This window comes from Acanthochromis polyacanthus, chromosome 2 (assembly GCF_021347895.1).
Source record: "Acanthochromis polyacanthus isolate Apoly-LR-REF ecotype Palm Island chromosome 2, KAUST_Apoly_ChrSc, whole genome shotgun sequence".
In the NCBI taxonomy this organism is placed as follows: domain Eukaryota; kingdom Metazoa; phylum Chordata; class Actinopteri; family Pomacentridae; genus Acanthochromis; species Acanthochromis polyacanthus.
Window position 1 is genome coordinate 14,672,533 of NC_067114.1, and position 23,378 is coordinate 14,695,910.

The following is a 23,378-nucleotide window of genomic DNA, read 5'->3' on the forward strand; positions in this document are numbered from 1 at the left end:
AAATTTTGATAAGCTAAAATCCAATGTGCCACAACAACATAGTTATATTTGACCAATGAATTACTAGACATTACTGTGATATTATAAGGATGTTTGTTTGCTGTTTGTTTTTCAGAGATGGACAGAAATAGTTGACACTGAGATTGTGTAGTGTGTTCCATTCTTTTGTTCATGCAATGAAATCACAACAACATTCACTTATAACTGCATCTATTAAAACAAACACTATCTTTGAGTGAAGTTGAAAATGCATCTCTTTATTTATTTTTTAACCAAACAGAAGTATTAAACTGTGTGAAAACAGAACAAATTTAATTTGATGCTGGTAATGTTCAGCAGCTTGATTTATTTTTGATTGACTGCAGTTCTACAATTTCATTTGGCAGACGCTTTTATCCAAAGCAACGCACATCTGAGAGTAGATACAACATGAGCAGGGATGTAGTCAGGAGAAGACAACCTGGAAGTGCCACAAAACAAGTTCAAGTGTGATAATAGGACTGTGGTGCCTACAGACAGCGCGGGAGATAATAGCATGTTTTTTTTTCCTTTAATTTTTTCTTTTTTGCCGTGTGTCAAATGCAAAAGCTGGTCTTTTCTTCAAAACTGAAGGGGATTCTGCTGATCGAACAGAGTTTGGGAACTCGTTCCATTCACCAAGCAAATCAGAACAGGCTTCGCTTCAGTCTTGTCAACTCCATGAAAGCAGATATTTTGTCTTTTTCACTGTTGACAAACTGGACTGATCCGGCCCCAAATTATGGGCTGCCATGTGTTTCTGCATTTTCAGTTTCTGACCAGCAGTGGGCAGTCTCGGATCGAGTGTCTGTTAAGAATCCAATTACCCATCAGCTAAAATGAAATCATCCTAAAACATTAAAATTCTTGCAACATAGTGACATAAACAGCAACAATGCTAATAATCTCAAATCTTAAACCTTAAAACTGCATCTGTTACTGGCATAAGCACTATGTGTTCCAATTTAGCCAAAATTTAAATTCTATCAAGCTCTTCAGAGACAGCACTGAGCATTAAACTACCAGCTGACAGTAGAAATGTTGCTTTAATGGGACCTAGTAGGGTAATTAGGTGTTTTTTTCTCAAAATTCTAACGAGCCTGTCTGATCCAGTGCATGATCTCATGAAACAGGGCAGCATTTAAGTAGAAGAACCCCGTGTATCAACAGGCCAAAACATGCAAAATATTAAGTGTACTGCCAGGAATCAAAAATGATTTAATTTCAGATTTGTTTTACACTTAGTCATACAGAAAATAAATGAGACACATCCATTCTTAAGGTATCTGATGTGAGTAATAATGCTGTGCAGACAAACCAGATATACAACAAGAAAAAGGAAATCAATATTCTAACAAATTCTCCAGAAGTTTAGGTACAAAATGGTCAGTACAATGCATTTATTGTAAAGCAAAAGTATAAGCTTTGGAATCCAACTGTAAAAGGAATGCAGAGAGCAGCTTTAATGAACAATTCAAACAATGTCACAAATCCTCACCAGTAAAAGATGAAAATTGTTTAAGCAACACCTGATTAAAAATACATTACCAGCAATCAACTGCCTGCTAAATACAGCATCTTCACAGCCCATCCCGCAAATCAGCTCAGGGATGCATCTTGGGTAAGTATCTGCCTTAGAATTTCTACTGATTTCTAAAGTCACTTAGGGAGAGGGGAGTGTGGTGGAGAAGGTAGGGTTTCCTGCTTATTCATTTAATTACTGTTTGGAGTCATTAGTTTGAGCTTTTGTCCCCATGTGTTCCCATCTGTCAGTGTGTCTGTCCAAACTGGGGCTGAGGCCTCGATGTGCTGAAGAGGACAAGCGAGAAACTCCGTTCAGTGTTAGTGCTGCACTGTCTATGGGGCAGATATAATCTGCAGATTCATCAGGTTTCCTCTTCCTGAGGTGACTAAACTGGGTGAAGCCGAGCTTCTTTGGCTGAAAACACAAAAAGGTCAATGCATTAACAAATCATTTTAATGTTATGCTGCAACAGCAGTTTAACATTTTGACTGACTGACTTAAATAGTGCTCTTACCTTTACTTTAGCAGTGGTGGTGAGGGGCACATGGCCTGTGGCATTGCCGTATTCTCGCTTCTCCTGTGTGGCCTGAGCCCCAACCAGGGCAGAGAAGGCAGTGGCGAGGTGGCGGCGAAGCAAAGTCTTCTGTGGAGGGATATTTAAGAGCAACGCCAAAGTTTCTGAGCTAAAGCGAGGCTCAAGGATCTGTGGAAGAAAAGATTGACATTAGATCAGAGCAGCCGCTTTCATCATGCATGTAATGTCTGTGTGATCTGGTGAACTTGCAGATAAGCTCAGCATTTACAGTACTTACAATCAGCCCACCATGAACACCGCTGCCCCTTAGATTAGGAGCATACTCAGCTAGATCCACTGCCCTGAGCCACTCCATCACACGATGATTAGACCACTGCACCACTTCTGAGGGAGAAGGCTGCTTCTGAAGAGATTAAAAATAAAACTACTAATTGGAATAATACCCCTTTCCATTTTACTCATTCTTGTTTGACCTTTCTTACAAATACAATGAATAAATCAATAACTACCCTTAAAAATTTTTTGGAACACTTGCATTAAAAGAAAAATCCTGTGTTCAAAACCCTTTAACATCTGTCGCCATCTTGTGGCAAACTGATGTCACGACATCTGTCCGGCATAAAAATAGTATATCAGTAACACACTTTAAATGTCTTTAATGTGGTACAGTCTCTGGGCTTTGAGCTCCAACCTTTCAAATTTGCACACAAAATGCAGCATAACATAAGAAAGTAGAAGAAATACTTTATATAACACACTCTGATGCAAACTACTATTTCCAGTTCTACTTCTATTTTGGCTCACCTCCTCCCCTGGCCTGCGTCGAAGACAGTGTGGGTTGAACTTATTGGCATGAAGGACATGAATAGCACATTTAATACTGAGATGATGAAGCTGGCTCGTAACCTTCAGAGTCAGGAGATCGTTCTAAGTGAACAGAAAAAGAACATCAGCACCGTTAAAAGTAGCTCAGACAGATTTATACCAGTAATGTAGCTTGTGTTTTTAAAATGTAAATCAATGAATTTTCGGCACTTCCCTTTCAGAGAAAATGTTACAGTGCACATTTTCAGGATTAAGTCTTACCACTGTGAGATATTGTATCATTCGGCCATCGACTCGAGCTTCATGGAACTGGTCTTTATACTGCGGCAAACCAATATCGTCCAACCAGCCTAAAAGGGGGAAAATTGGACATGAATGCACATCACTCAGTAAACTTGCTCCAAGTATCGTCAACTCTCAGGGGTCAAAACATGTTCAGTGTGGCTGTTCAGTTAGGAAACATTTCCTGGTCTGAAATGTGATTATATTTGCATTCATCACATGTATTTACATCTCACACTTTGTGTTTCGTTGTTTTAGTTTATGGCATGGGAAGTTCTGATTAGCACGCCTCATGCCCAGAGTTCAAAAGGGAAGTTTAAATCACTCCATGCACAGTAGGAGAGTAAGAGCCTTACGGGTGACCCAGATGTAGTCCAGCTCTGAGGATTTCTCTACAACTTTAGTGGTAAATGCCCTTAGAGCGAGCTGCAGCTTCTTCCTGTGCAGTGGATTCTTCATTCCCATCTCCTGAGGTCAGAAAGAAAAGCATGTCTCACTTAAGCAAAGATCAAAATATAAGCCTTGGTTGTTCACCTACATGCAATCTGATTTACTCTGAAAACACTCATGATAAAGGACACGTGACCTAAATTTTAAAATTCTTCAGTTCAAAATTTTAGATATTTTAGTTGTGTCTAGTGTTTTGAAGTGTCTGTAACTGTTTTATTCTTTGACCTTCTCAAAATCCTGAGGCGTAGCAGACAAAAGTGTCTGTCCATTTTCAACCCACTGTCTGCTGAGACTGACGTATTGGCCCAGTCCATAGTCCTCGAGCCAGCTGCACACCTGCTCCTTGGTCCACTGGCTGAATGGAATATTCATGTCACTGACAAGAAAAACGGAGAAAAGGAAATTAGAAAATGAAAGTATTCAAAATGGTCTCCTTTTTGAATATTCCCTGTAAATGCAGAACACATTTAAAGAGCAGCTTTTCATTTTGCCTATGTGGATAATAGTGGTGCTGCAGATGTAGCTTGAAAACTTAACCAGATTATTCTTAAGTGGCCAAATACAATTTACTGATACAAACCCCTTAAATTCCATACTGTATTACAAGATCAGAACTCTGAGTTTTACCGTGCAGAGTCGTAAGATTCAGGGGTTCGGGTCAGTCTGGGTCCTGCTGTCGCCCGCAATCCTCCTCTTTTAAACTGACCAGCATCTGGATCTGCTGCGTTGAAGCCTCCAGACTGAGTTCTCCGAAGCCTGTAGGAATAACAGTGAACTCTTACATTCTCAGACTGAAATAATCAAAATATGGAACTTTATTCATACTATAAATGCAATTGTAGGAGAAGTATGGTAGCAGAAGAGTAGTTCATAAAGAGGCTGTACAGAATGCGATATAATGCAATTATCTACATGTATACCCAAAGCTATTTGATAGCATGAAAATAAGTCTGTATTTATGCAAAAATGCAAGCATTTAAACATACACTCCTCATTGTTTGATTGTATTTTTTTTGGTCTACCGAGTGATCGTGTTTGAATGTACCGTGTGGTTGATACATTTACATATTTTCTAACACTTACTTGCCCCAGAGCCTCTTGAAGCTCCTGTTATTCTTCATATATTCCGGTGAGCCCACTGCTCGCTGGCCAGACTGTGTGTTTGCCCCAGAATGAGCAGGAGAATTATCGCTTGAAGTGCTGTCGTCGACCTTCTCCAGCTTCCCTTCATGAGGTCACAAAAACCACAGTCAGTGCAATGCTACAAAGTACAACTGTGATCCAATTTGTCTGAATGTACTCCAGAGGGCCAGTTAGATTACGCAATATTTTATGGATGCTTTTAATTTGTTGAAAATAGCTGTTCACTCAGACTAATTTGAGCAGACAAAGTCCCACTGTTATACTGCCAAACTAAACACATTTGATTAATGGCATCTATGAAAAGATCAGACTTGGTGTATTTGCGGTTCTGTTGAAGACAAAATCTTGATGATGCCGGTGAATGAGTATAAAGCCATAAAAAGCTTTTCTCCCTTCTTTTTAAATACCTTACAGGACACTGAGAGCAAAGTAGCACATATGTGGTGGTCTGCTTTTTCACAATGCTCCATTCAGTAGAGCCACGCAGATTACACACCACTGAGCTCAGCAAATAATTCATCAGTTAATGCCCCTTGAAAAGAAAAGACGCAAACTACATTTTACAAGGTGCGATCTTTATGATAAAGACTGCAGTCAGTCAGGGCTCTCCAGCAGCACGCAGAAGGGAGGAATCAGGGTGAGGCTGAAGTTAAAATTGGTCAGTCACGCTGAAGAAGGGTGGAGCTGGGATAAATGTGGTCAATCAGAGCAGGAGAGAGGGTGTGTTTTTTAAGAAAGCTGATCCCATGATCCATCTGTCCTGTCAGAAGCCTCTGCAATTAGCTGTGATCAAACGTACAGTGGTCGTCTGGTCAAAGGAGAGCGGTTTGCTCCAAATGTGAGTCCTGTCTTAACTCATGGGAATTACCAGGCTACGGCCTATTTCACAGAAAAGGAAGACTGATCCTACAGTATTCCAAGGCTCATTACAGCACACTATCCATCATATCATAAATTACCATAAATAACACCCTGTGAGGCTCGATTTAATATATCTGGGTTTACTTTGGCTGGAGTCTCCATCTTCGCTCCCATCTGGGGACCTTTGACTCTGGATTTCAGTGGTGCTGTCTCCACTTCCATTTTGTTCTGACAGAGAGGAATTCACAGGCAGCGTCTGACTTCTGGTGTCACCCAAACCACTCTGGATGAACCACACGCAGACAAAAATAAAATAAAAAAAGACAGTGAGTTTGCTAAACAACAGGGACAGCTGCAAGTACAAAGTATGTACGCTATAATCCTGGTACAAATGAGGGAATTCTGGTTCCCTCATGCATTCATTACGTAATAAAAAACACAGGAGCCTGTAAACTGTAGAAAAATTAAGATGTGCATTTAATTTTATTAATTAAAGATGCATTTCTTGTCTTATTTGTATAACCACTGTAAAGCATACCTTGTGTGAGTGTCCATTTGGTAGGTCATTCAAGCTACTCGATAAAGTCTGTGGTTCTGTTCTGAGAGAATGAAAGCACAAAAAACTCAATAAAATCCTACTAACAGATATTGAAATCATTCATTGTTTATTGCTGCTTAAATACCTAGAATCGCTTTCCTTTGACACAGATAAAAGAGATGTTTGTTGGGAGGAAGAGCTGTTTGTTGAAACCTGTGATGATTGAAAAGATAGTTTTACAGTTTTGATAAACAAAATGCAGTTCATGCAAACAGTAAATTAACTTATATGAGACCAGCTGTGATGTTTTGTTTTCTTTTTAAACTCACTTCAGACTTCACGTCCTCAGATTTTGCGCTGGCACTGTCAGCATTCCTCATCAGCCCATGCTCTTCCTCCTCACTGCTGCTTGACATTGTCCTCCCATTTGACAGCGAACGAACAGTAGATGGAGCTACGGTAACAAAGAGAAGATTTTTTTTGCTCTCTTAGCTCAAGCAGTGGAACACATTTCTCTAAAAAATAAACAAATATGTTGGGTTTCATTATGCTCAAGTGTTCAGCTCAGATAGTATAAATACTGGAAGGGAAAGTGAAGGGAGGAAATAAGCTGATTACCTTGCCTTGTGATGTGAGTGACCTCTCTAAACTGCCTGCACTGATTCAGGAGCAGAGTAAGCTCCTCAATGCGTCGGTCCTGCGGAAAAGAGGGTTGGGCAGGTTCAGGGTCAACAGAATGCAATTACAATGTTTATCTAAGGTTAGGACACACATATGGACTACCCGCTTCACTCTGTTACGGAGCGATATGCTGCACAAACGCTCCTTTTCTACCATATGGCCTTTACATCAAAGTAATGGATAGGGAGGGGATTGACACAGGCCCGGCTGGAAGTCTTAGTTGTGGTAACCAGCTGCATGGAGTGTGTTTTTTGAAGTGGTGCCGATGCCTGGTTTTGCTATGGTTCTCTTAATGCTGCTCGCTCCAAAATTAGGCTTGGCAGAAGGCGGCCGAATGTGGCTTCGCCTGAAATGGCTCGCCTTGGGGTGTGTGTACGTGTGTGTCTTCACTAGTGTGCCACATGTAGGCCCATGTCTGCAAGTCTTTAAAGTCCGAGATACTCTGGGAGGGAGAACACAAAAGCCCCTCTGTGCTATAAATGGGGGGAGGGCTGTGCCGCTGAGAAATGACATCTAAAAGCAGTTACTTTTCTCACCTTTCTAACAGCAGCGATGATATCACGTTCATTTCACAGGCCAGTAACACACTTTACATTGTAGTAAACTAATGACAGCACGCACACTGATACTGCATAACCACATACAGCTGTTTGAACAGAGAAAGGACACATTTACAGGTCACTGCTAGCTCACCTTTTCATCATTGGCAGCCACCAGTGATTTCATTCCACTCCGAAGCTTCTGTAGTTCTTGATCTGTGAGGGGAAACCACATACTGATTATTAATCCGTATCGGCAACCAGTCCTGTTACATAAATATGCATTTTGAATGGACCTGTTTAGTGGAATGTAGTTATTTAGTGAAAGGAAAGACATATACATGCAAGCACATTGTAGATATTCCTCACTGGAGTGCCATCTAAACCAAGTATTTTAAGATTAATCCAAGCCTTTTTATATCAACCAATCATAGATTTAGTCATGTCAGCTTTTGCATATTAGGGCTCACAGTCCATAGGCCCTTCTCTGTAACCACTGAAGGCATACAGACAGCATTGCCAGTGAGTGACATTGACTACACTCAGCAAGTGTACCCCGGAGAAGTGTTTATCTATTACAGACAAAATTATGAACAGACATTATTCCTTCAGGAATCCATATAGACAACAACAAAGCCAAAGGGAAGAGGGATAGTGCATCGAGTAATTTTAGAAACCAGTTGATGATTGTCAGCTAGCCCTCAGAGCAGAAGGAAACAAAAGATAATAAAATAGAGAGACATGTCTGAAGAAAGGAAATATACGAAGGATCAAAGGTAGACATGGCCCTTGGGTTTAAAGTGATTTTCATTAAGCACTGCTCAGGCTTACATTTGGTGTTTAGCCTCTTCCTGTACATCTCCTCTGAGAGAGAGAGAGAGACAGAAACCCGTGATGAGACAGTTTATTACGGGCCAAGACAGACTTTTCCCACAGCTGTTACTGAAAGTTAATGAATGCAACAAGGAGTCATTAACTGTGTCACCTATCAGGATGGGTGACTCTGTCATACAGGGAGGTGTTTTGGTTTTTTTTGGCAGCTTTATGAAAGCTTGAAGCTGGGTGCTTTGCTTACCTCTCTCTGTGCTGTCGCTGGTTAGAGAGGGTCTGGCTAGCAGCTGATTGTGTAAGCTCTCAATCTCAGCGTTCTTACTGAGCAGAAGCTGTTGAAGGCTGCTGATCTCTGCCTGTGGGTAACACACAGTAAGGAATCTCAGCAGAAAGGACAAGCAGTCCTGTACAAGTGTACCGTATGTGCCAACACATGCCTGTTTAAACATTCACCCCCCAAAAGCTCACCCACAAAAACAAGACATGTACGTGCATTTCAGCTTTAAGTGCTGGTGCATGTTCCCACTTGAAACGCAAATTTTGCAAAATATTAATGTTATTTTTCCACCATTGCAGATGAATGAAACACCCACAACAAAGTACACCAACGTGTTCCTTGCGTGAATTCTAGACTGCCAAATGCTAGGCCACTGCTGTCTGGAGTTAATAGTTTGTTTTGATGCAAGTTGCAGGAAGAACACACAGATGGCAGTAAAATTAAGTTCAGACTGATCTTTTTGCCAGCAAGTTCTGTCTGCAATTGTGCAGAAGAAAGTAAAAACAGGAAAATACACCTTCTCCCTCAAACACCACATCGTTCTCTGTTTTTTTTTCCATCAAAACACAGCTTGCCACAGGTTTGTTTAATATTGTAGAGTAGCATACACAAACTCACACAGAAAAAAAAGCACTTTATATAGCTGGGCATCTGCCATATTACCATCTGTAGCCAATTATTCCAATGTACATCAAGATTTTTCCAAGCTTGATTGAAAACAATCTGCTACCTCTGAGAAAAGTTCTAAACTGAGAATAACAAGGAAAAAGTTTCAGTAAAATGTAGCATTTGTTCATTTTGCAGTTCAGCAGTTGGTAACTGACACTGCAAACAAACTCTGTGGACCTCCTCTGAGAACTACCAAAATGAGTGAGGTATTTTTGGATAATTGCAACATTTTAAAAATGTCTTCCCACATCACCCTCACGCCACTCGTGTTGTGACTGTAGCTGTCCAGACAATATTTAGCTGTTAGCTTGCTGTGAACAAATGGAGTTAAAGTGAAGTCTTTTCAAGTCAAACTGCTGCTTGCATGTCAAAAGAGTAGAATAACAGCATATTAAAACACATCCAATTCACAGACACAGACAGCTTTTGTACCAGAAAGGTAACCCAGACAGATGATAAAACAGTAGGAGGCATAATAATTACTCACTTTAATAGAGGACGGAAGGTAAGGCCATTGGACATTGCCACAGTACGGAAGTAGATCATTTAAAAGGACTAAGCCATGATTAAATCTACTTCGGCTGTATTTCAAAATAGAGGGCAAATAGTTCTCAGACTTCCTAAGAAAACATAGGTGTCTGAATGAGAGAACATGTGCAGAATGACTCACTTAACTGGCTGGAACATCACATTGGACAGCATTTAGGAAAGTTGAGTGGACAGTTAGCGGTGGAATCTGGGCACTGATAGAGCATTGCAAAGTTTACACGCCATGCAAGTCAGAACATTCTTGTCTTCATTTTTTGCTACCTTTGTTGCTTTGAGTTTCTTCTCGTACTGTAACTTCTGATCCTCCAGGTGTTCCACTTTGTCCTTGAGAATCCTAAGCTCCTTAAATAAGCCCTGAAACAGAAAGTATGGGGAGATTTAGTTAAATATTCAGCTCCACATTCTTTTTTTTTCCCACCACACACACAGTCTTAAACTTACTTGGGCCACACACTGATCCATAACAGATAAATATGCTCAGATGTACTGTTTTTGCACACTGACATGAAACAAGCGTGTCATTTGCATCTGAACCCAAAGATTACACACACACTGTAGCAACCCAACCCATGCTGTACACAACAATACAAGCCATGCAGACGGGAATTGCCTACACTTTCTCCTCCACAGTGGTACTGCTGCTCTGCATCTGAGCTACCCTCTTTGGGGCTGTGTGTGTTCCCATCAGGCCCGTCTGGAGCCTCTTCTAGTTTGTGCATCCCCCCTGAGGACACCCCCAGGTTTGAGCCCTGGCCCTCAGTGGACTCAGTGGGGCAGGCCACAGGAGGCCTGCTGTCAGCTGGGATCTCCAAGGCCTTTTTCTCCTGGATCTTGCTATTGATCTCCTTCTGAAACTGACACATCTGCTCCTGCAGCTCACTAATGAAATTCACTACAGTCTGGCAGATACAATGAAGGGGAGAAAGAATTGAGAGAGCTGTTTAGAAAGAGAACAGAAAGGAAACATTGGCAGAAATTGTGTTTGTGTGTGAATCCATCATAATAGAAGTGACCTTTCAAATCAGTTGCTGACGGTATTATAAATCCCAAGAAAGCGTATATTTGATCTTGAGTCTGAATACATAAATATCTGTAAACCTGCATCAGAAACACAGATGCTTGGCTGATCCCAGTATACAAACACACTGAGCCAGTTAGTCTCATCTGATCCGCGTAAACACATGTTGTTTTGTATTTGTTAATGAGCTTTAACAAGCCTCTTGCGTCAAGCATGCCTGTACCAACATAAAGCTGTGCCATATTGCTAAATTCAGTGGTAGTTTGCACTGATAAATTGCAATTGCAACAGGGGTGAACGAGTTTGCCTCTGGCCATCTTTCAGAGTAGGTCCTTGCCTGTGTTCCTTCAGAAAGAGCATAAACAGCAGCCGAGTTATGCTCGGACTGTGGACAGAGGAAGTCTCACTTGGGGTCCGGTACAGCGGATATGACAGATGATATGGAGTGCCTCCGCGGCTAAATTTAACTATGAGCTTATTGGCTCCACAGCTAGGAGGCTTCCACACGTTGCGTGTGTGTGTGTGCTGCATATGCGTCGACGTGTTTCTGTAGTAGAGGCAGCACATGGGAGGCCAGTAAAGTGTTAAAGGGATGTTTTTTTTTTTCCCCTACCCTCCTTAAGTCTGCTGTTAAAGGGAAAATTGGGTTTGTGCACATTGTAAAAGTAGAATTGAGCATTAATGAAAAACTGGCATCTACTAAACCACATCAATGGCTTTTCTTTCAACTTAGTAATACAAATCATACTTCATAAACAGTCAAACATATTCAAATTAGTCATGAGTTTTGCTGTGTAAAAATGCTTTTAGAATACTGCCTTCAGTTAGGAAGAGGGTTCTTTTTTTCAGAATGACCAACTCAACCTTTACCCACCACCAAGAACAAAATTCTCTGGGCTGAAGCCTACACACACTCATATTTGGCCCGTCATCCATCATGCCAGCTCCAGTACGCCTGAACTCTTTTAACCTGAGGACACAAAGACTCTTTGACCAGCGGTGTTTTGACGGTAACTGCATACATTACAGTATCCTTTCTACTCATAACTCTGCTTCCCCTGCTTTCCCTTTCTAAAATTCACTGAATGCCCAGGAAGTATGCTGGTAACCTAACACATCAGTCTTAAGCAAATACATGATTCAGTTTAGACTGACAAAAAAATTAAAGCCCTTGGAGACTTTTTTTTTTCCTGTAGACTTTGCCCAGGAACAACAGAGCCAGGGTTTGGGTGAATGTTCCCCTCCATCCTTCCAGAAAGTGTTTATGGTCTTCCATAAAATCAGCAGCTGACTTCAAGGTTAGATCCATGAGAACACAAAGCAGATTTTTGTGTGTGCCCTCGTCACTCCTGGCAGAGTTATGTTCGAATTTCCAAGGACTGAAGAAAAATTGAAGCTCCCGATTTTAGCTAAATTAATTCCTTCTTGTAAATAGTCCTCAGTGAAACAAGCTGTAAGGTCTGTTGGTTACAAGGCATTTACAAATTTGCCAATTAAGAACATGAAGTGTAATTGCAAAATTATTGTCAGAGTGAACTGATTGATTGCTCAAACTCAGGAAACTGTGCTTGTAATTAAAGAAAAGCAAGTAAATCAAGTTCTGGTACAACCGACAAGGCAGCTGTTTTGATGGATGCACTGCAGCTTTACATACACTTTGACAAACAACATAACCATACCTACATAATGTAATGTAAATTAAAAATGAATCCTTTCTGATCACAAGGAATAGCCATGTTTACCTCAGTTAGAAGCCTTACCTCTGCTTTGTGCTGCCTTTCAGCCCCATGGCCCTGTTTTCCCTCCATGTCTGCCAGCTTTACTTTCAGGTAGGACACCTCCCCCATAAGACTCAGCTTCTGGCTCTCCAGTGACGTTCTATGCACGAGCTCCTGTCATCAACAACATACAGCAAGAGCATGAGGCAACACAGACAGACACACGCATTATCACTTCAATCATACACAAGGCACGGTACTCACTGAACAAAGACAACATTAAGTATGAGGCACAGCAAGCTACCAGTTCTGTAATGACAGTCCCCTCAAACCCCACTGGTTTCAGAAGCTGTTTGAGTGGCTAAATATACACAACCCATGACCACTATTTATAATGCCTATTTCACAGCTCACTCAAAGTACACAGCAGAAGGGGGAGAGAGAGAGTCGGTGAGAGAGAGGTACTAAAAGCATGCAAAACATTCATAGATGGAACATCCAAATAACTTTGACAGGTGCATTTTCCTGTCCTCTGTGTGTGAACGGCTGACAATCAAACCTGGTGCTGAGGGAGACTATGGCTAGACCATTCTGTGATGTCTGTCCTCAGTGGCTGTCAGGAATCGAGAGCGAAGCCAGACTATGCAAGGCAGATGTATTACTAATTTGGTTGATGTCAAGCAGGTGCTAAATCACTTAAAGTACAGAAATGAGCATCTGAGGCAGGCAGACTGTACATATGGATACATCCATTTAAAAGCGTGGCTTTGGAAAATATCTAGGCTTCTTCTCGAGTGCACATGGAAAATATTAGAGCTTTGTCACCAGGAAGAGATTTACGGCTCAGGTCCAAAGCCTCATAATGACCACATCTCCAAGAAACCAGTCCTGGCTGCCCTTTGGTACTCGGCACACATACGGCGTTGCACACAGAAGTAAACTTTTACAGCTTAACTTCTCAACTCATCAGATAGCTAAGGCACATTCCTGACACGTGTGAAATTTGTCAGAACAGGCTGAAACAGTCAAATGGAGCTGTTTACCAGAGAAGGATTATAAGAATGACATGTAATACCTGACTCATCTTCCAGTTTCTGCCTGCAGCACGTGAAACTTAGGTGCATTTCCCTCATGGACAGTTGTTTTCAAATGTGTTGGTTAAAGTTTCATACATCCATTCCAGTTTGTGTCCTTTGTACTGTTTCGCAAAGCTGCTGTTAACAGAAAGTTTACATACACTTCGAACTCTTAAAGGAGCACCACCCCAGTTCTTTTTCCCTCCCATATCTCCACCTATTTAAGCTGTTCCTCTTTTCCTCATTTGTTCCCTTCTCCCTCCCTCTGTTGTCCTTTCCTCTCTCTCTTTCCTTCTCTTTCTGTGTGGAGATCTGTATGTGAGACTTACAGGTTGGAGGTGTGGCTATTGTTGCTGTAATCACCTGCCCAGACAGACTAGTCCAGCTCTGCATAAACCAGACGTACACTCTGAGACACCGTCCCGGAATGAGTCTGAGCGTCCTAAATATTTTGGTTGTCAAGGCAATCTGCAGCCAGATTAAATGGAATCTTAGCAAGGAATTTCTTTCCAGGAAGCAGAGCTCATCCTGAGTTACATTCTACAGCTTATGGGATGAAACAAGAGCTACTGAACAGTCATATTCAAAAGATAGATGAACATTCTAGGGCCCTGTCTCATTCCTTTAAATGTGAGGAACAAAGCTGGTGTAACAGTCGCAGATGCCTGCTTGGTTTAAGTCAGACTTTCCTGACTTTAGTCCAGTAATACATCAAATATTTGGTATGGGGAAAGTTTAGTTTGAGGTGTTTTGACACAATGCAGCATGGAGTGAGGTCAGTACCTGCTGTAGCATCTCCTCCGTGGAGTTGAGTTTGTGCTGATGCTCCACCAAAGAACTCTGTAAATCGCTGATCTTCACCCCCTGAGCTTCCACCTGGTCTGTCAGCACACTCACCTGTGTGTGGTTACATATGTGGGCAGAAAGACGTTACGGATGACAGTACTTTTTTGACTGAAACATCATGATTTAGTTTCAAATTGAATCTCATAATTACAGCCTGTGCCTTGCAAAATTATTTCAGATTTTCTCTTTGACTGCAGAGTTTCTCACAGTGTGTTATTCATTAATATCAGCTATTTCTACTTTATTGCTGCTGCTTGTTTTTTTTTTTTTGTTGAAATGTCTACATCTGTGCAGGATCAATCAGTGAAAACATTCCCTTTGAGATGAAATTAATAATCCTCTGTGCCTCGGTAGGTGCTTGCAACACTTGAGTAACTCCGGCGACATCAGCAGAACATTAAATGTGTGTGTTAAATGTAAATCTGCAGAGAAACTATTAAGACCACATAATAGCTAATACCATGCTAACAGGCAGGCCCGACCAACCAACTGGAACAGAGTTTCCAAAGGAGAGTTTTATGTGAGGCCTGAAGAAACAAACAGGGCACCTGCTCTCTCTCTCTCTCTCTCTCTTTCTCACACACACATCTACATACTACATGATGCAGCTAGCCTCAACCTGTCTCAGAAGCACTTGTTCATCAGTCCTGAGGGCTACACACCTACAGGTAAATACACAGGCAAACACACCACAGAAAACAAGACATTCTAGTGTTGTAACAGAACCAAACCCACTTTATAACTGTTGTTTTACTCATGCAGAACAACAGAGACGCACAATTGTGCAACATTTACAGCACAGTACTCTGAACTACCTTTGTCCTTTATCTCCATTTCCTTGTCTTTCTCATCTAACATTGCAATGTGATATCTGAGCTGTTCAGAATCAGTTTCCACTGACAGTGTGGTGTCATGTGTCCTCTTTTGTTTTAACAGGATCATATACAATGAAACCGATTCACCTTTATGAAAAGGTGTCCAGGCATTTGAGGATAAAGGTGTTGCCGATGCAGCGAGGGCTTTATAGATCATCTCAGTCTTATACATACAGGCAGGCAGAAATAACATTGCTTTGTAACAACAACATCCATGCAAGAAAAAAAGAAAAGAAAACCATCCAGTGGAGTGACTAATCTTACCTGCAGAATTAGTGACTCTTTGTCTCCCTCCAGACGTGATAATCGCTCCTGGTAGGACTCGCTGTTAGCATTTGAATGGAGGTTTACCTTCAGAATAGAGGTCAGCTGTTAAATTCAGTAGGTAGACTGTTAATGCTGAACAGTTGCCCAGTGGGTCTAATTTGGGTTACAGCCCTTAGACACCCAATTCTCAAACTTCCTATTGTGCCGATGATGTGTGTGGAATCTGTAAGAGGTTTATGGGTCCTAATCCAGTATTAAAAGTGTGCAACGTTTTCTACCAGCTGATTAGTGGGAAGAAATCTGAGTTCAGGTTTCCCAGTGTCGTTGGGGATATTACAGATGACTAAGGGGAGGGAAGGGAAGTAACGTGCAACCAAATTAGCTCAAATTTCTCAGAGATCCAGGCTTTAAACCACAATCATGGAAACATTGTGTAGGCCAGTGCCCATCATTGTGAACCGACCAGCTCAAGTGGTTTGGAGTAATATGAAATTACTATTAAGCCTTTAAATTCTTGGCATTCGACTTTTTTTAACCCATAAGAACTCACGGTGACACCAGTGTAACAAGCACTTTGAGTGCCCCAGTCTCTTCCTTGTAAAGCTTTATGTCTGACCTTAACTCATTTAGTCCTTTAAGGAAAAAGGGACTGGGTTCTTATGGGTTACGCACTAAATTCATAGGTGTCAGTCGTATATTTAAGTTTACACTGCTGAAGCTGTTACAAATATTCTTTTTCTTGACTTCCTGTGATTTATATTATTTGTTTCCCATAGCTCTTTCTGTAGCCTCCTTTATTTGATTACCTTAGTTTTTTGTTGTTGCAAAAACAGACTCTTCCTGACTTCAATTTGTGAACATATACTTCAATTTTTGCTCTGTTCCAATTACAGTTAAGAATCAGCTCCTTCTTCCAAAATTTTGGGTTATACACTTACCAAACAAGTTTGTTAATTCATATACTCATAATGGAGTAATATTAAAGTGGCTAATAGTGCAGCATTTTCGTTGGTTAGCGATTGACAAGAATGATTTATAAAACAAAGCAAAATAAAAGTCAATCAAAAATGACAATACTAAAAGAAATAATTCTTTAGTAAAACTTCAAATCATCTTTACTCTAAATCATATGGACACATTCAGGTTTTAAGGCTTTTATGTTTGTAGTGTTGTTATCCCAAGATGCAGAAAAGGAAATTATTACATTTGCATCACAAACAACAAGCTTCTGTGCTTCTTTTTTCTGTGTACATGCTCTTCCATAACATCCTGTCAGTGTGTAAGAATCTTGATAAAAGTGTTCTTTAAATAAATACTGTCCTCATACTTTATTAGTATTTAAAATGGAAATAAATGTACATTGTATTGCTATGGAATGTCATTATGATTAGTGGTATAGGGAAAAATTCAAAATCACCAGTATTCTATTTGTAGATTTTATTTAAGGTATGGCTGACGTGCGCATATAAAAAGTCATCTTCTATTGATATACCAGGCAGTGATAATTAAAACCTAATGGAGACAACTAATGACACACAAGATGGTACACACTTTTCAAAGACTCTTTGCATTTTAAAGTGACAGGAAATGTGTATCCATCCATTTTCTCTTCAAACTATTAACCCTGAAGATCAGTATGGAAGCCGCATGTTACCTCATCGGTCAACTATTTGAAGAACTCAAAGATGCACTTTTGGCTTTTCTGTGAAAATCTTTTTCAGACATTTTATGTGAAAGTTGCAGTTTTTGATTTAAAATCCAATTAGCAATATCTACACTATAAAAGCCATTTCAGCTTGTCTGCAATCGAATATATTGGTGTTTTTCCTACATCAGCTTTTTCCACTCTGTGCATGTGTTGCATGTTGTGCAGCACACTGCTTCAAGCTATGCTAAGTAAACATGTCTTCTCCCAAACTGTCTACCATGGCAACTGTAATTATACTGGAAAAGCAAGAACACTGCAACAAAATAAACAAAACAAAGGACACTATGGTGCAGTGGGAAGGTATCAAGAGCAGACATGCAAGTGGGGAATGTCTTACCTTTCTGAGCCAGGCAAAATGCTTGTAGAAATCAATATCGTACTCCATTGTGCAGGCCCATTGTACTGCAGGTCTGACTTTTAATTTTAAACAGAATTTAGCCTGTGCTATGCAGCACCAAGGAGGACGGATGCACAAAATTCACAGCAAACCAAAACAGTTACCCTTAGCGGTGCAGCAGTCTCTATGTTTTCCTTTCACAGACCTTCCATACTTCAGTTGTACAGTATGCAGAGAGGCTCTAGGTCCGTGTGGTTTGGAGTCTGGGCTGCCTGAGACTTTTAGAGCTGAGCTGAATAAGTCAAACTGTGCCAGTTGGCTATACTCCCTTTCTTTCTTCTCTTCCCATTTTTTCTGCTTCTTTATAACTTCCCCCTTTTTTTCTCCTTTTTCTCTCTCATATATGCTCGAACTGCTTCAGTGTTTTCCACATGTCTGCATTTCTGCTGCATCTCGCACATGGTCTTTCATCTTTCTCTGTCCTACCTTTGTTTCTTTCCTCTGTACTTCTCTCTGCCTGTCTCTAGCCCGTTGTCTCGCGCTGTCTGAAGTACCTCTCAGTAAAACTAATTTTGCGGGGCTTCCAAAGGGGGAACAGGGGAGAGGAAACTTTCTGCAGCACATGCTTGTCAGATGTGGTGCAGAGCGAGAAGTCAGTAAAGGCAACGGAGAAAGGAAGAAGGAGGCAGCGGAGGAGAGTGAAGGGGAATGTGAGTGTATTATTGACAATTTCAGAGATTTCAGTGCAAAAAAGAGCAGATACAGGTAGTGGCTAACTTGAACCAGGTAAATAAACAACTCTTGTAGAAACCGGAAAACAGGAAAGGGAGAATGTAACTTTGAAAAGGGTAAGCAACTGCTTGTACTTTAACCAGGAGCTCTGGATCTCATTACCGGTGCCATTTACAATAGATCCCACTTCCAGCTCACTACTTCATAGCAGACAGGAAAAAGCCCTCCAGATGTTGATGACCAGGATCAAAGACCACCAGATCACAAACTAATAAAAGCCATGAACTCTGTGGAAGGAGACTGTGGCCGACTAATAATATATGCATCAGCACAACTCTCTAATGGAACCCTTCTTATATACTGGATTTTGGATATTTCAGATTGGTATTTGAGAACTGGGCATTCGATAATCCTGTCATGTCTGCCTTTCATGATTGTGTGCATTCATAAGGCCTCCAGCTGTGAGTGAAACCATACTCACCTCATCCCTTTCCAGCCATTTCAGTATAACATCCGCTGTATCGGTGGAGACTTGTTTCCTGAGAGTGCCCTGCTCTTCCTCACTCCCCTGACCCTCCAGCACTGCCCTGAGGGCCTCAGTCAGCTGAAGTGCCTTGAGGGCGGAGTCCATGTGTGGGGGAAGGGTCAACTGTTCGGTACACTCTGAGGACTGGAAATCTTGGCCACCTAATTGTGCAAGAGCACTGAACAGCCCTTCGCACATTTTGCCTAGAGGACGGAAACACAGGAAATAAAAGTTCTGCAACATATTTAACTTGATTGATTGATTGTTCCTTGTGCTCTATTAGCTTCTTGCAACCTCTCAGGCATCTGCACTGGCATGTAAATGAACAGCAAGATAGATGGAACAATAGTTCCAGAAATTTCCTCTTGAGGGCACTATTATGCTCCAATGTGGCTTACTGGATGCAAATAGCATCACACTTTGACTGTGGTTTCAGAAATCCACAAATTAGAGGTTCAGCTTGTAGTAGTAGTTACTGTAATCACTGTGTCCAAGTTGCAGAAAATCTTTTCATATATGCTGTTTGAAGTTAAATTTAAGGTACAGCTGTGATGAACATAATGTGGACAGATTTGTTTTCACTGACAGTGTGTGATTATTCGTTGTTATCTGTGCTATAGTTTCTGGAAGAGGTGTGCTAATGATTGCGCTGTCACCTCTATTAATAGAACTTGTGACCCCGTGCAGCAACACCGCTGTCGGTATGACAAAGAGCAGTAACTAAAATGTATCACCTCTGCTAGAAAATACAGTCAGGGGAATGCTGGAAAGTAAGTTAACGCTTATGCAATTAGTGTACTGTGAAGGTTCTAATCCATATAATCTCATAGGAAGTAATAAAAGTATAAAAATCACCCAAAATTACAGAAATCTTCAAAGTAGTTATCTAATTTTAATAGAACTGCTTACTTTGCTTTTGTTTAAACTCATCACATAGTCAACAAATGTTTTACAAACTCCTTTCCCGCTAATTTAGCCTCCAAAATTTACATAATCCTTAGGGTGTTTTTTTTTTTTTCTATGTACTATATATATGTATGTATTTGTGCGTGGCAGGATGAAATCATGTGGGTAGTAGTGCCGGTTTTATGGAAGCCTGCAATTACAAACTGGGCAGTCTATTGAAACTTTGATAAAGAAACAGAAACTCTTACCAGCTATAATGTCATCCATTTGCTCCAAAGCAGCCTCCAAGATGTGGCTGGCATTCGACGCCATGGCAACACGCTGTCTTACAAAGCAGCACTACTCGATCCACATTCGCTGGTATGAAGAAGAGTGTTAACTGGTGGAGTGACACAGGGTGAGAGAAGTGTAGCAGAAGGACAGTGCTTTGCAGACTACTCCCCTTTCCTTGTTGCACTTAGATCCTTACAGAGCAAAGCTACAACAGCTGTCCTGACACGAGTGGCTCCCAAGTAAATAACCTCCTGAATGTGGCTTTTGGGTTTAAACTCGCCTCTCATTTTGTGGCCATCGCCTTACCCATTGTCAGCTCTGTTTTCCACACAAGGCCGAAACTCATATTTAGCATAGTTTGTTTCTTTGTTTTTGTTGTTTGTTTGTGTGTATTTTTGCCCTTCAAAAGATGCCTTTGAGAATGAATTTTGATCTGAGAGTGTAAAAAGAAACAAAGTGGAAAGTCAGTGCTAGCTGTTAACTTCAAAATGAAGAGTTTTGGTGGAGCCACTTCTGCACATTGGACAAAAGTAACCAGATTTTGATTGACGCTGATGACAGAGAAGACAATTCCTAATGAAAAGAAAGGCACAATGAAGCTGGAGAAAGTAGCGGCTGATTGAGCAGTCGCACCCATTAGAGCTCGGGGTTTGGTAATATTTTATTCATTGGTTTGATATTAGAGGCAGTGTTTTGACTTGCATGAAAAAAAATCTGGTTGTCGCACACAGCAGTCACTTGATATTTCTGATACAACTCTGTTTTATTGCAGCTCTGCTCTAACAAAACAGAGTTTACAGGTAAAGCCACTGAAAGCAGGTCTCTGTTTAATCATCCATCTGTGAAGGAATGGCTTTTCTCACATGAAATATAATCTGTGGACACCAAACAGCACAATTTGTCATTAGTTCAAAAAGGCAAGATAATCTATGTTTAGTTTAGACTTTGAATGTGTTAGTTCAAATGACATTGTACCTGAACTGAGAAGTCAAGCACTCTGTAAAGCACATTCTTGTATTTGAAGAAAACCTGATAAGGAATAAGACGATGTTTGCAATAGCTTGTTATCATCTATAAAGAAACTTTATTTAAGTTTAAATTACTGACCATGGTCAAAGTTAATATTGATCATAATGGAAAAGAAGTGGTTTTTTTTTATTGTATTGAACATATGAATCAGCTCTTACTTTGCACCTGTTTATCCATTCTATTATGCTCCACTAAGACTATATCTAATATAATCTAGTTTCCCATTTAATCATAGTAACTTATCATCACTTGAGACAAAGAAAAGGAGCGCTACCTGGACTCGGCAGAGTTAGTTTGAGGTGCTCTTTGGAAGGGGATTCAAAAAATCCTTGAAACAAAAAGAGGAGACTCCAAGGCACTCTCTAAAAAATATTAAGATTTAAAAAGCCTTTATTTAAACGGCATGGTCATATAGACCTATAAAACTTCCTATTGCCTATTGCAGCCTGACATCTGTTTGCATGACTTCCTGATGAAGGCTTGATGCCGAAACGCGTAGAAGTTTTATAGGTCTATATGACCATGCCGTTTAAATAAAGGCTTTTTAAATCTTAATATTTTTTAGAGAGTGCCTTGGAGTCTCCTCTTTTTGTTTCAAGGTTATCATCACTTGATTTGTATATATAAACAAATTTTTATCTACTATTTATCTTACTGTTCATATATGACTTAAGTTCATAACTGCTATGTTACATAAAGAATTACCAAAAGGGTGCATTACTAGTCAGAGATTGTAACTTACTATCATAAAGAGATCGCTGTCATAAGGGTACGCATAAAATGTTTAGTCATAAATGATTAAAAAGACACTGACAGATACAGTTTATACCTAAAATAAGGTTTGAGAAATTCACTGCAGCTTACAAATCTATCCTTTGCTGATGCCACTGGGAAAAAAAAAAGTCTTAAATTCCTAAGCCTACGACAACATTTCTCCTGTATTATCATATTGAATATAAATTTTATCTTGCAGCCAGATCTTTATTGAAAATATTCTTGCAAATACAAAAATATGTTCAGTAAAACATACAGTGAGGTCCAAAAATCTGAGACTTCATTTTAAATCAGCATGGTAAATGGAACGCAACAGAGAAATCTGAATATCCAAAATATTTGATAACACCAGACTAATGTGGAAAATTAGGAAGAAATACTCAGGATGCTGCTCTATTTTTCAATCAGCTAACCAATTTTGCCAGTTTCTCACTGAAACTTGTATTCGGATAACACCCAGGAGAAGTTGCGCTCCATTCTTCTCAGACGTGCTCCACCCTCTGGTTTGTGGAAAGATTCATACTGTGGCAGGATAATGAGCCGAGACACACCTCAAAGCTTTGAAGAACTACTTGAAGACCAAAGAAGAGGAAGGAGTGCTGACTGCCATGAAGTTTCCTCCACAGTTACCTGACCTCAACCCCATTGAACATTTATGAGGGCGCTTGAAGGCTGAGGAAGCCGAGCATTCCTGACATAACAAGAAGCACTTTGGAGCATTGTCGGATCATACTGGGATAACACGGGTTGCACAGACCTGCACAAGTGGAGTCTAAGCTTGAGATGTTATCATTTATGATTAAAAAAATAAATTAAATGTGAAACTAATGCAAAATAGAAGTATTTTCACCACTAGTCTCTGACGTTTGGACCCCACTGTACATTTATTCATTCTATACTGTAGATTATCATCTATTCACCTCCCCACCTTCAGTGTCAACCCATCCCGCTGTCTTTCGGCTACTAACATAAGAAGGTACTGTTGGGTTTAAAACCTGAAAAACAGAGAGATAGACAGTACTCAAGCTCTTGTATTTTACTTGCCGCAAGGGGAGAGAGACAGGCTGTACACACCTTAGCATCAGTCACCCAACTCCAAAGAGCCTGTGTCTCCCCTGTGTCTTTTTATTTGCTTCAGATAGGATTGTATCATACCATGGGTGGTACATGACTCAGTATGAGATGACAATGGGAAAAACCTTCTTCACGAGCAGCAAGATATTAACAGAAAGACCTTCAGAGGCAGACATGGTATTTGCATCTGCTTGCCTTGTTATCGAGAAAGCCTCTAGTTCTGGTCACCTCTCGGTATGTGCTGTGTCTACATGTCTCTGCCATAACGTACAAAGTACACGTAGAATCATGGTCTAAAAGGCACATACTGTATGTTTCACAGTCACTCAATGATAAATTAATGATAATCTAGAAGCAAGTATTCTATTCTAAGTATCCTAAGTATATTTCTTCTAAAGAAATATACTTTCAGGGTTTGCTCTATAAGTATTCTAAACATACACACGTGGACAAAATTGTTGGTACCCCTCAGTTAAAGAAGGAAAAACCCACAATT

The 23,378-nt window shown here is 40.5% G+C and overlaps 1 protein-coding gene across 1 annotated transcript; it reads right to left on the reverse strand.

The window, feature by feature from the left end:
- Window positions 1-236: 236 nt before the first annotated feature.
- On the reverse strand, window positions 237-19,073 carry ppfibp2a (PPFIA binding protein 2a). Its single transcript, XM_022190292.2, has 23 exons — window positions 18,782-19,073; window positions 15,521-15,607; window positions 14,319-14,432; window positions 12,502-12,633; window positions 10,338-10,622; window positions 9,985-10,077; window positions 8,473-8,584; window positions 8,229-8,261; window positions 7,552-7,613; window positions 6,796-6,874; window positions 6,507-6,631; window positions 6,323-6,390; window positions 6,178-6,238; window positions 5,784-5,922; window positions 4,719-4,860; window positions 4,263-4,391; window positions 3,861-4,011; window positions 3,542-3,653; window positions 3,165-3,253; window positions 2,883-3,005; window positions 2,356-2,481; window positions 2,058-2,246; window positions 237-1,957 (listed from the first exon to the last, which is right to left on the reverse strand). The coding sequence occupies exons 1-23, from the start codon at window positions 19,067-19,069 to the stop codon at window positions 1,736-1,738; spliced, it is 2,961 nt and encodes a 986-aa protein (XP_022045984.2). The 5' UTR covers window positions 19,070-19,073; the 3' UTR covers window positions 237-1,735.
- Between the last annotated feature and the right edge of the window lie 4,305 nt (window positions 19,074-23,378).

Coding starts and splice junctions, on each gene's coding strand:
- ppfibp2a (XM_022190292.2), bottom strand. CDS start 19,069: ATGTTGCAGAACTTTTATTTCCTGTGTTTCCGTCCTCTAGGCAAAATG. Junction 6,875..7,551: donor TGGCTGCCAATGATGAAAAG/GTGAGCTAGCAG, acceptor TCTTTTCCGCAG/GACCGACGCATTGAGGAGCT. Junction 2,482..2,882: donor GACGCAGGCCAGGGGAGGAG/GTGAGCCAAAAT, acceptor TAATCTCTTCAG/AAGCAGCCTTCTCCCTCAGA.